Genomic DNA, 13,388 nt, shown 5'->3' on the forward strand with positions numbered 1-13,388 from the left:
AGGCAGTGCTCTGTATGTGCTTTGCTGATCACTGAAGCACATCTGATGGAAAAGCTAGCCTTTTAGGGCAGGACAGAATCCATTTCACTTGGGAAGGTGCAGCTGTCATTTCTTGCAGTATAGCTCATAGCTTTATTACAGAGCTAGGAGCAGACAATCTAAACTAACTGTCTGCTAACTACTTTAAATCCACCATAGTGTAGACTCTATGCCCTCCAAGTGAAGGAAAAATACTCAGAAAGTTTGTCTAAGCAATATAATAAACATAATATTAGACCATAGCAAATAAGTTAATTTAAGTTGCCTTTATTTGTCACATCTATATTATTGCACAGTGAAATTCTTTCTTCGCATATCCCATCCTTGAAGGATTGGGGTCCGACAGCAGGGTCAGCCATGATGCAGCACCCCTGTAGCAGGGCTTATGGGGGTTTGGTGTAGGATGGGTAGGGGACCTTGCTCAAGGGCCCAACAGTGGTAGATTGGCAGTGTTGAGACTTGAACCCCAGTCTTCTGAGCAACACCCAGAGCCTTAAACACTTGAGCTACCACCACTCCTCAATAAAGTCACATTCCCATACCGGGAGTCAAACTCAGGCCACCTGAGTGAAAACCAGGAATCCTGACTGCTAGACCATATGGTACACCCCAATGCACCAAATGCACAGGAAGCATCTTTGATTTGAAGATTGGACTGTTAGAGAATAAATCACGTACATGACAGTAGTTACTGTAAATGTAACTGAAAACTGATAATGTCAGGATTTAATATTCTTTCTCTAACATATCACTTGGGTTAGAATAAATGAGTATGTAGTTTTTAGTAAAGCTAGCCCCCTTGAATTTGAAATTATATGCTCACTGCCCCCATCTACATGGAACATAATGAATGTAGCTACAAAAATCTAAAATACTTCAACTGACAGTCAGCAATCAGCCTTTTGAGAAATTGGAGACCACAAGCATACTTCTTTTAGGAGAAAAAAAAAAGTAAAAAGTATTCATTTTCAAAATCCAGAAGACTTTCTGAGAGCTGTGCTGTATGAATATAACATCTCACACCACTGAAACAATACTCACATTTGAATCAATTAAAGAAAGAGATTAATATTGTCTCAGATCGCTATCAATTGATTTAAAATTTGTCCTAGCCATAATACAGTACATCACTACATACCTCACCACGCAGCTGTGTGAATGCTGTAACCAGCTTTATTGACATTTTCGCCCTGCTATAATAATCTCGCTGCAACTCAGAAGAATTAAGGCATCAAGCTAAATTGGTATTATTCAACCCCTAAGAGAAAACAATCTTAATGAATTAATAATGCTTCAATTAATTAATTAATTAGCAATTAATAATGTTATCCTTCCTAATTCTATCTGATTCTTATTAAATACAGTAGGAAAGTTAATTACTGTGCTCTTTGAGCTAACATTAGTTACAGTATTTTTCTGTTACATGCTATTTTGTTATTCTCATAGTTGTGTGTGATGAAAAACGCCCTTTCTCCAGGTTGCTAAAAGCGCCTTTGTAGATCTCCTCAGACATCTACTCCGAGACACTGCTATTGTGTATGCAGGGAATGAACTGAAACTCGAGAGCTATACTAAGAAAAAGCTGGAAAGTGTTTATGTGAGGATGGGTCTTTTAGAGTTGTCCTGGGATCCACCAGCAGCAGCCCACTCCAGCCCTTATATGCGATGTAGTGAGGCTCAGTTACAATGCAGCTAAGAGTTATGAGCCTGGAACGGCATGGAATTCCATGACCTTCTCACACGCTTTAATATCCTTGAGGGACAGCATCTCCAGCTATAATTGCGAAGGAAGTGCTGAGTAGCTTCATCTAATAGCTTGTAGCTGACTAAAGAACTCATGAGACTAACAACAGTGTGCTTAGGACATTCATTAAAAAAGCAAAGCTTGTAGCAGTTCTTGATTCGAAATACAGATGAAGTCACTTTTACAAAGAAAGGGACAGCAGGCTGGATTTTTTTTCCCCCATAACTGAAGCGGTAGTGAATATCAAATCAAGAGCCAAAAACAAGACAACACTATTGTTTCTCTACACTCCTAGTATCCAGCTGCTGAAACATTGCTCCTGGCATTTAAGAGAGGTTACACGGAACTGTTTTTATGGAAAACCAACTCAACAATATCTGACCAACCAGGATGGAGAATTTGTCAGCTCTGTGGTGACAGTTATTTAGAGCGGGGTCTTTGACATACTTACGTGTATCAGAATACTGACCAGAGAGTCTGAGTCAGTGGCATTAGAGGGAATATGTATGCAGTCAGCTTGTGTCGCATTGCCCCAGGCTTACTTTAACCTTCAGAGGCAACTAAATCACAGGAGAACACATTTACTGGGGCTCTAAACGATGCCACTAGTTATTCAGAAGAAGAAAGTAATGAGATTTGAGAAGTGCAGTGTAAGTCTTTGCAACACATTGTTTCGAAATCTATTTCCAAAAATTCAGCCTGTTGTTATGATTAAAATTCAACATAGACTGTTAAACATGATTTCTTATGTCCTCATATGTTATGCAGTGGTGATAATAAGGGCACGGGAAGTAACGTAAATCTTCAAGTATAAGTACATTGTTTATTCCTTCAAAACAATAAATGAGTGAATAAAACTCATTACGATTCATTACCCATTGACCCATTGCCTTAAAATCCCACACAAACCCCAACTGAAGTAAAGCACGTCTAAACAAGACAGGAATTTAAAGCAGATGCAAATATTGTATGTAGTTTAGCCAGTAGTGCGTGAAAGTGACCTAACTGCGATCCATGTCTGTGCCTAAATCCTCCATATTCATGTGCGCTGCTTAACACTCACTAATGCACTGAACACCAAAAAAAACCTACATAAAAAGATCTTTTTTTACCCACTAACTTAATACACCCTATGCCAGCACCACACCCTAATAACATCTGTTCAGCAGTGGTCTAGAAGTGGTCTTGTTTGACTGAGGAAGGAAGTAAAAATGTGGCTAACAAGCAGTGCTGAGCAAAGCACTGTACCTAGAAATGTGCATAAAATATCTAACATACACAAACACAAAGAAAACCTGATACAATGTGAACTGAGTGCAATAACCAAAGCATTTCTTCAAATTCCAGCAGCTGATCATTTTGTTTAACATCCTTGTGCATAACATTAATGACCTCTCGGTTACTGCTGCTAGTTGTTTCTATGGCAACAGTAAAGTGAGGAAGGGATAAAAGGACTGTGGAACACTTTCAGAACTTTGGAAACACATACAATGTTATGTTTTGTGCATTTTCTTTTCACATCACCACCTACAAACCAGTCTGAAATGCATTTTTCTTCTCGGAATACTCTGCAGTTAATCCTGGATACTTCCTCACACATATGCAGTCATGACTATCAGTTCTAGCATCAAACTGGCAAACCACCAAACCCAGCCATATTCATCTTTATTCAAAGATTTTTGAGACACGTCACTGTTTTTCTAAAACTAGTCTACGATCATTTAGATGATAAATTACAAAGAGCAATTGTATAAAACAGTCCATATGTACAGTATAGAGTTCAGTATGCATAAAATAACAATAAATAAAAGTTACAAATAAAGCAAAAAAGCAAAAAAAAAAAAAATGGAATAAAAAAAGGTAAATGGAATTTGTTTGGGCAAATTTATAGAATCTGATATTACACATTTTTACTGAAATTCAGTAAACACTTCATGGACTTTCATCAGTCAATGAAGAAAGCTTAAATAGTTATATGTTGTTTTACTTAGAATTTTCATACAGGCAAATAAACGCACTTGAGTTCGTTAAATGGTTGTAAAGTTAAAGGCTGATGACCAACGGCATGTAGAAAGCCCAGAATCTCTAAGTAAGTATTTTCATTTCGTTTGGATTAAAGAGCACTGCACAGTCAGAGAGTTTGAGTCAGCTCACAAAGGACTGAAGATTTTTTTCTGCTTTTTTACAAACAATAAAACAAGGTGCTGTTTCCAGTGCATTCGTTTAAACTATTGGTTAAAAAAAAACATTTGAATCCCATCTCAATGAAGTTATGTATGAATGTTGAATTTGTTATTCCTTAATTACCCATAAACCTGCATTTCCTCCCACAGCACTTGAAGCTCATAGGATTAGGCATAGATCTTCTCCCGCAAACCTGCTGTAAGTGTTTTGGTACAGGATGTGCTGCAGGATTACAGGATGTAAGCTATAGGGGTGTGGATGCTGAGTTTGCAATTACACTATAAAATGTGTCACTATTTGTGTAACCATCACAAAGTATTAGCAAATTAAATGGTAATACATCCAATCAGAATGTTCCTATAAATCATTCTCTAATTTAGATGGTGTCTGAGAAACAGGACTGGAGTGCTTTCATAAAGCAGGACAAATGCTTCATTTCATATCCACTGCAAAAAGTATTATGTTAATGAAGTGTCTAGCTTTGAAATAGATGGCTATGGTAAGTAAGCCTCGGCTAATGCAGAATGTGGTGTGTGTATGTGTGTATGTGTGTGTGTGATAAGCAAGTTGAAATTGAGTAACCTAATTCTGTCTCTGTGGGCTTCAGGCAATAAGACACAATACTGACCCTAGGGAAGACCTTTAAATCTCTCTCTCTCTCTCTCTCTCTCTCTCTCTCAAACACACACCTCAGAAATGCCACAAGAAATCTGGGAATTATGAGGATTTAACCCTTTAAAACACTAGATTGTTATTCAGTCATTCAAGCAAATTATTTACTAAATGTTATATACTGTGCTTTAAGACAGCACTTAAACATGAGCAAACACAGCATCCCCCTTACCCAAAAAGGTAAACGAACATGTGACAGTTTTAAACTCTCCAATATTACTAATCGACACTGTGGAAGCCCCACCCTCTTCCTGTCATCTAACCAATCTATGATCTCTAGTCTCAGTTGACCTGCTTGTGGTGCCTTCACTTACTGTCAAGATAAATGGAGAATGTTTTGAATGAAAATCAAATCTATGTATGTATATATGTATACATGTACACCGATCAGGCATAACATTATGACCACATGCCTAATATTGTGTTGGTCCCCCTTATGCTGCCAAAACAGCCCTGACCCATAGAGGCATGGACTCCACTAGATCCCTGATGGTGTGTTGTGGTATCTGGCACCAAGATCTGCAGCAGATCCTTTAAGTCCTGTAAGTCCATGGGCCCCACCTCACAGCTTACAGGACTTTAAGGATACTTTTGATAGATACTGACCACTGCAGACTGGGAACACTTCACAAAAGCTGCAGTTTTAGATGCTCTGATCCAGTTGTGCTTACACGTGCCCATTTTTCCTGCTTCCAACACATCAAATTTGAGGATAAAATGTTCACTTGCTGCCTAATATATCCCAGCCACTAAAAGGTGCCATGATGAGGAGATAATCAGTGTTACTCACGTCACCTCTCAGTGGTTATAATGTTATGCCTGATTGGCGATGTTCCTCTGCAGGGTTGGCAGGTCTGGGACAGTAACCCAGAACTCAGTTAAACAGAGTTTTAAAACAGGGATGGAATGAAAACAGCAGATTTAAGAAGACTCTGGTGAAATATTACTCCTATGTTGCTAAACATAATCAAGTGAACGTGGTTTGGTTAATGTTATTTACATTAGAAATGTAAGAAAGACAAAGCAAGCCTGAAACTGATCTGGATCTAAGTGCGAATACTTCCATGAGCGCATGGGGGAAAAGTGCAAATGTAAAACAATGTTATCTGAAAGACGAAGAAGAAACACGAATCAAAATAATTTTGATGTTAAACTTTCACCATCTATTGATTATTTGTGGCTACGGCATCAGTGCAATTTCCCAACCAAACCGGAGTACTGCTTTGCAGCTGCTGTTCCAGGGTTCTGTTCGAGTTTACATCTGTGTGAGCTCTGCTAGGAAAGACACTTGAACTTAGAGATACACGATTTTCTCCTCTCCGTCGGGATCCTGGTTCTCCGTTTCCATGGAAACAAATGCTTGCTGCACTAAGAGGGCATCACCTTGATAAATCCCTGGCCCCACAGCCCCTGCTGTCCTGGTAGTATGGATTGCTGGATCAACATCTGGGAAGAACATCAGAAAAATGTCAAATAGATGTATAAAAGCAGCTATTTTTTTCAAAAATAATTTATCAAAAGCGTGAATAATGTTCATACGTATGGAAATGATCTACTAAAAAGGGCAAAAACCTGGTGAGAGACACAGGTTTACTCAAGGTAAAAAAAAAAAAAAAAAAAAGAATCATTGTTTTAATTAATAAGATAAATTTACTGCCTTAGCTGCCTGCATGAGAGCTCAGTGCCGGTGCTTCCTCTCTGATGCATGATGTGAGTTAATGCAATTTAACACTGTCATGGCCTTAGACACGCCCACCTCTGCTCAAACACAACAATATTCAACATCTGATCATCACATATTTGTTTCTGTTTAAGGACTAATTCACTGTTTACACACACACACACACACACACACTGCAGTCATTTGTGAAGTCTTGCCATATAGCTTCTGTTGGTTTTCTCTACTTGTATCCTGTAAGAGTTTTTTTTTCTCTGGATTATAAAAGCTCCCTGTGCTGAAGTCTACCTGGTCTGCCCCCATCTTTTCACACAATAATACGAACGCATCTAGAAGGACGTACTTGTGGCCCTGACTCTCGAACAGAACAGCAGATGAAAGAGCAAAGTATTAAGTTGAGCTAAACAAAGTATTCACATCAAGCCGAAAGCAAGGTTTCAGCGTATTCATCAGCGAGACTACAGAATGCACGTTATGCCTGAGGTGTGGGAAGAAGCCCTCTTGCTTCACGACTGCAATTGTGCAGGCAGATACTTAAGCTCCTAACATGATCCTTAATTGTGTATCCATTCAGTTAATTACTGAAAATCACTTCTTTAAATCACTCGTCTTTTAGTCTGTCTGAAAGTTTGTTTCACAATCCCTTTAATTCAAGTACCTGGCCTGATTGACTATATGGCGAATAAAATAACAATTTTCAGAAGCCTGATCATCACACCAATATGTGCTTTCATCCCATTCCAAATATATTGCTGCATTGTTGTTATAAGAAGCTCCACTCTTCTGGGAAGGCTTTCTACTAGATTTTGGAGCATTTAGCTACACGATCATTAGTGAGATCAAGTAAGGGGGTCTGGGGTGCAGTTGGGTGTTCCAGTTCATCCCAAAGGTGTTTATTGGGATTGAGGTCATGGACCTGTGCAGTTCTTCCACTCTAACCACTTGTGAAACCATAGAGCTGGAAAATGTTTGGGCTTCCTAGTTCCAGTGAAGGGAAATTGTAATGTTACAGCAAACAAAGACATGCTATACAAATGTATGCTTCCAACTCTGATGGTCAGATGCCCATATACTTTTGGCTGTATAGTGCATGCATGTGGGACTGGGAGCAATGTGCTGGTGTATGTGTGAGAACATCAAAAGCTGTCTATGACATTTTATACAGAAATATGAGATTAATATGTTCCTGCTTCTCTCTCCTTCTCTCTGTCTTTCGGATGCCTGTGAGAGATAGGCAGATGACAAGTTGGCGTGTAATGAGGTTGGTAAAGATTTTTCAGATCGATGTGCCAATCAGTCTCCCGACGTTCTCTCACCGTGATTCACACACCACAGCCGCCCCGCCAGTCGATAGAAGGACGATTGATTTTCATGACGGATGGAGTGTCTGTGTGTGTGTGTGTGTGTGTGTGTGTGTGTGTGTGTGTGTGTGTGTGAGAGAGAGAGAGACAGACAGACAGAGACAGAGAGAGAAAAAGGAGATGGGGGTGGGTTTTGTCAGTAGATATATTAACAGCATAAAGAGGACACTCGAGACTTGGCCACACTGAAAGGTTCAGGGCAAAGGTGAAATAATAATGCTTAGAGATTATGATAATAAGAACATTTTTACTTACTATTTACTGTTTTCCCCTCACTTCATACATTTTATCTCTCACTCACACAGTCTGAAGGTATTCTAGACATGTCATGATCCAGTTCTTCAAAAATTGACCAGCTTATTGATTTACCCTAGATCATGTTCTGAAAGCATCTACGTTTCACACGTGCGTACACAGAATAATGCTATTTCATGTGTTTCTAGGCATGTGTGAATATTCAAATGTATTTAAGGGGTGTAAAACACACCAAATTCAAAATGGTGTCTTGATACAATCTTAGAGTTTCCAATATGACAGCAATTTCCTGAATACGCACCGTACACTTTCCTTTTGAATTGATTAAAACATAGTACAAGTGAATCTCAATAACACTATAGCTATGTGTGTTACAGGCTGTCTGAATGCAGCAAAAAGAGGCTTTATTGAGTGTGTGTTGTGTTTGTTCATCTAATCCCACCACACTGACACAAAAGAGTGATGCAGATGTGCATTAGTGTTTGCAGCTTTAGTGCTGCTTTATGATTCGACACTCTGTAATGTTTCGATCCATCACTCATTGGCCATCAGCACTGTTACTTACCAGGAGCATAAATCCTTCCATGCACCAGTTACAGAAGAAACTCCCAGTTACTGCTTGCTGCTGACTTCAGCCACTGCCTTTTATAAAGAGTTATGCTAGCCACTCACTTAAGGTAATTTGAAGATGCATGTTTTTTTTTTCTTCTTCACTTTATTAATATAACAAATTTCCAATAAATAGATAGCTTTGGGTTTTTTTTTTTTTTTAGAGAAGAGAGTGTGGGCTTGATTACAGTTATTATAGCTTACATACTATAAGCCAAACGAATTAGGTATTGAGTTGAGAACCTCGTATCGAACAATTCAATATGTTATATGGTATTGTTACATCTGATTAATAGATAGACATAAAGAGAGAAATAGATTATTGGGATTCATGCTGCTCTGTACCTTCGGTCCACAGCTCATCCTGCATGTTGATTGTAGGGTGTGTATGATTGGATAAAGCCAGCAAAGAATTCAGACTGTTCTGGGCACTGGGGGAATTCACGTATCCTGCATGTAGGTGAGTATTATGCTGGTATTGATGCTGGTAGTGATGAAGATGCCGATTGTTCATGGACGGAGCCAGAAAAGCTGCTTCGTTTACGTAAATGGACCCATCCTCATCCAAGCCGCTGTGATGACCATGATGGAAGCTCTTTAACAAAGAGAAAGGGAAAGAGGTAACTCAGCATAGAATGAGGCATGAAAATCCAGTGTTTTTCCATTTTAGTGAACAAACCTCACAATAAAACCACGGAGAAAGCGACATAACCGTAGTCTTTTCTTCTCACTCTTGTGAACACACCTTGTGAAAACACCAAGTGTTTGAATTTCATTTACTAAAGATCAGTCTGACTCAGAGATGAACGGCAACTACAACAATCGATGATTATGAAATTGCATAAATGTTGAACATTGGATTTTAGGTTTTTTAATTTTTACATTCCTACAGAAACCATGATTAATTTCTGTACCTGTCCAAGACAAACCTGAAGTAAACCTTGGATTTCATTTTACAGATTCAAATGAGATAAAAATAAAAAAAATGGAACAACATTGAAACTTAAGTGTGTGTCTCATTTCAAGTGTGACAAACTGAAAATTGTCAGCAACAAGGCAGATATATACAGCCTCCACATTACAGGATCAGATGTTTGTTTTTAAAGTGTCCTTCATTTCAAAAATGTCCACCAGACAGCAGGCAAAAATAAAAATACAAAATACTATCCCTCTGTTAGAGACAATGTCCAGGCATGATTTGGGTTCACTTATCCTCATATAGGGAACAATCACTGCAATCAGTTCAAAATGAACCATATTGTTCCTGATGGGAGTGGTCTTGTCCAGCTTGACTCCGCCCCCATCCACAGTGGGCATCACTGAATGGTTTGATGAGGGCTGATGTGATGTGAATGATATGTTATGGCCCTCAAATTCACCATGTCTCAATGCAACTTAACACTGATGGGAGATGCAGGACTGACAGAATTAAATTAAAGCGCCAGAATTAAAACGCCAGCTGTCAGGATAATGGTGGTCATATCACCAGTTCTTGAGACTTGCAGGATCCATGCCAAGGCCACTTGTTGTGGCCCAACAGCTCTCCTGAAGCACTTCATGTTTTTTTATTTCCTAGAATGTGTCATCTGTTTATCTTGACAGCAGTGAGTTTAGCAGCAGGTTTATAATATATTTTGCACAGTGATTAATACTCTGACCTACTGAGCACAGAGCACTGCCACTGCTGGGCCCTTATGTTTAACCCTGTATCTAACCTCTAGTTATTAACAAGATGACTGTACTGTAAAAACATGATTCATTTATTCATATTTGTTCTGCTCAGTGAATCTAGAGCCAATTCCATTAATATCATGCACAAGGCACGATAATTCTCCCTAAATAAGATACAAATCCATCACAGAACACCATGAACACACACACACACACTCACACCTAGGAGTATTTCAGCATAGCCAGTTCAACCAACAGCATGTTTTTAGACAGAGGGAGGAAACCACCTAACCCCGAGAAAACCCATGCAGTCCCAGAGAGAACTCAGGAAACACTGCACAGACATTAACCCCAGCTCAGGAACAAACTCTGTATCCTGGGGCTGTGAGGCATCAATATCACAACCTAAAGAAAAGGTCGTGTCCATAAAGGCTGTTTTTTCTTTTTTACAATTCTCAACCCTGCTCTATTATTTAGTACCTTCTAGATAAATCACTAAACGTCCTTCATCTGCAGCAAGAGTGATCCATGTAGTGCTGGATTTAATTACTTTGCCTTGGTTTTTATTGGGCAAACTTTCTTTATCATTAATCAGTAACTTGTTTATTAGTTCAGTCAATGGTCAGACCAGAGGACTGATGAAGCTTGAATTGCTCACGTTATCCAAGTTAATGAATCAGAGGGCCACAGTGTGTCAGTGTGTGTGTGAGAGAGACTGAATGAGACAGATTGAGAGATAGGTGTTTGACCGCAGTCTAGCTTCATCAGTGTGGCTAAGGACAGAAACCATTTCCCATCCAGCGACTCTGTGTGCCTGACTCGAGTGAACTAGACAAGAAAGGCATGAAGAAAGTTGTATAGGAAAAATGGTAGACACATGAAGGATCCAGAATGGATAGACTGACAGACAGCAAAGACAAATATAAATATAAACGCTTTAATAAACAGATTGCTAGAGAGCAATAAATTCCAATAAGGTTAAGTGTAAAGGACAGGGAAGCATACAAAAGGATAGAGTAAGACAGAGTCAACGAGGAGCTGTGAATGCCTCCGCCCTGAATAGTTCAGAGACAGTTTTATCCCTTCTTCAAAGACAGAGAGGTTTAGCAAGAGCTTTCCTTAGACATCACTCCTTGAGTGTTTTGGCAACACGGAAAAGAATAGTGAGTAGTGAAAGAAATCTCAAACCCATGCTGAAGGCAAATCCTGTTACTACACACACACACACACACACACACACACACACAGATAGAAAGAGAGAGAGAGAGAGCAAGCGAGCGAGGGAGAAAGAGAGTTCCCTGAAGTCAGTTTGCAGCATTACTTTGCCTCCAGGCGAATGAAAGTGTGCATACTAATCTGACTTTGATGGGCGACACACGCACAGTGGTTTCAGTTGCAAATGCACAGTTAAACAAAACAAAGAAATTAACTTATGGAAAAAGTGGCTAAAAGACTGCGATTTGGCATTGCCCATGAACAAAGGAAGTGACCAGACAAAAAAACAAAACAGTCCAATCCTGGAGAGAAGTCTCGTGAACAAGCACTGCAATTCAGGGGATTAAACAATGTAAATTTACTGAGAGTTCAAGTCATATGATTAACCCTTACACATGAAGCCTCTGGCACTGAATTTGCTTCTTGACTTTTCTGCATTCACTAAGTAGTATTTTATCATAGCCAAATGCTGAAGGAGTGTGACAAAATATTGCTTTTCACCAAAGAGACAGGATTATGAACTGTTGCTGTTTAAGCACATGGCACAAGTAGCTCCTCCATTCCCTGAGCGCCACACTAATATTTACAGTAGCTTAGCACTAGAGTTTTGGGGTCTTCTGGGATTGGGCTTTCACTACAACTGCTGGAACTTTCCAGTCAATGCATGTCTTCAGGGAGAACTTATGACATTAACGCTTAGGTGACATCAACACTCAAAGACTCTGGTCTCTTAGTCAGCATTACATCAAATGCATGATTTCATGATATTAAATGAATGCTGTTTAGTGTTAAAGGCAAAAGTTGGTATTGTCACAACCCTAACACACACAAACCTCAAAAAAAAAGAGAGAAAGAGAGAAAGAGAGAAAGAAAGAAAGAAAGAAAGAAAGAAAGAAAGAAAGAAAGAAAGAAAGAAAGAAAATGATAAGGCTGTTATGTTATAAGGGTCACACATTACAATGTGACCCACACACTTGTACATACCTTTGTTTCATCTCCTGACCCTTGGTGACCCTCGAGCTTGATGCTGGTATTTTGTTGCCGTTCATGTTTCCATCTTTCCATCATCCTCTGTTGCATTTCCAGCTTTTCCCTTTCTCTCTCTACACTCCGCTGGCCCTCCCTCAGCCTCTCCAGACTCTGCTGGTACTCCTGCTGCTGCTCTTCCAGTTCCTCGCGTTGACGTTGCAGCCTCTGGGCCTCCTCATGGCACTGTTGCTCGCGCTGTGCCAGTTCGCTTTCCCGCTCTTCATAACGCTGCTGCTGTGCCTGGCACTCGCGGGTCCAGCGCTGCCGATCACGTGCTGCACGAGCCAGCTCCTGACGCTGCCGCTCTGCCTCCCGCTGCCGTTCCTGCTCCTGCAGGGAACCCTGGGAGATCCGCTGCTGGGTGGAACTTGAGAGGAGGAGAAGAAGGAGACGACGCACTTCGTAGCGACTGTCCTGGATGGTGACCACGGCCTGAAATGAACAAACAGTGTTAATTATTGAACGAACATTTAACGTGCCTTGGATGATGACTGCAGCCCTGTCACTGTTCATGTTACAGCCATGGGGCACTGGAAAGTCAATAGTGACTGTGAGCTCAAACATCTCTGGAGTAATAAAAGATGTACTTCTCTACAAATAAAGTACTCTGGAGCCAGTGGTACTCCAAAAATAACACTACGGTCTGTGTCACATTGATCAGTGAATCTCTTCCGTCAGTGCCATGTGATTTCGGTGGCAAATGTTACTGAATTTTGGAGTGAGTGAGTTGTTGTTCATACAGCGTAAGGCCATTCATATAGTAAAACTTTTGTAAGATCTACAAAATGATGAAAGAAAAGGTGATGAAGAAATGATCATCGACTACTGACTAAATCATTTGTTTTAATTATTAAAGTTGGTCATAACGTCTTGGATAAAAAATAATAAAAAATAAAATAAATAAAAAGCAAGTAAATTGTGTGTGTGTGTG

The 13,388-nt window shown here is 39.7% G+C and overlaps 1 protein-coding gene across 6 annotated transcripts in view; it reads right to left on the minus strand.

The window, feature by feature from the left end:
* Positions 1-2,586: 2,586 nt before the first annotated feature.
* The window catches only part of arhgef28a (Rho guanine nucleotide exchange factor (GEF) 28a), a 78,714-nt gene continuing 67,912 nt past the window's right edge, over positions 2,587-13,388 (minus strand). For all 6 annotated transcript variants that reach the window (XM_058382678.1, XM_058382677.1, XM_058382675.1 and 3 more), the window contains 3 exons: positions 12,413-12,889; positions 8,888-9,137; positions 2,587-6,085 (listed from right to left, as the gene is read on the minus strand). In XM_058382678.1, coding sequence (XP_058238661.1) covers positions 5,934-6,085; positions 8,888-9,137; positions 12,413-12,889 — 879 coding nt within the window. In that variant the 3' untranslated portion in view covers positions 2,587-5,933. The remainder of the gene's footprint in view (positions 6,086-8,887; positions 9,138-12,412; positions 12,890-13,388) is intronic.

This window comes from Hemibagrus wyckioides, linkage group LG28 (genome assembly GCF_019097595.1).
Source record: "Hemibagrus wyckioides isolate EC202008001 linkage group LG28, SWU_Hwy_1.0, whole genome shotgun sequence".
In the NCBI taxonomy this organism is placed as follows: Eukaryota; Metazoa; Chordata; class Actinopteri; order Siluriformes; family Bagridae; genus Hemibagrus; species Hemibagrus wyckioides.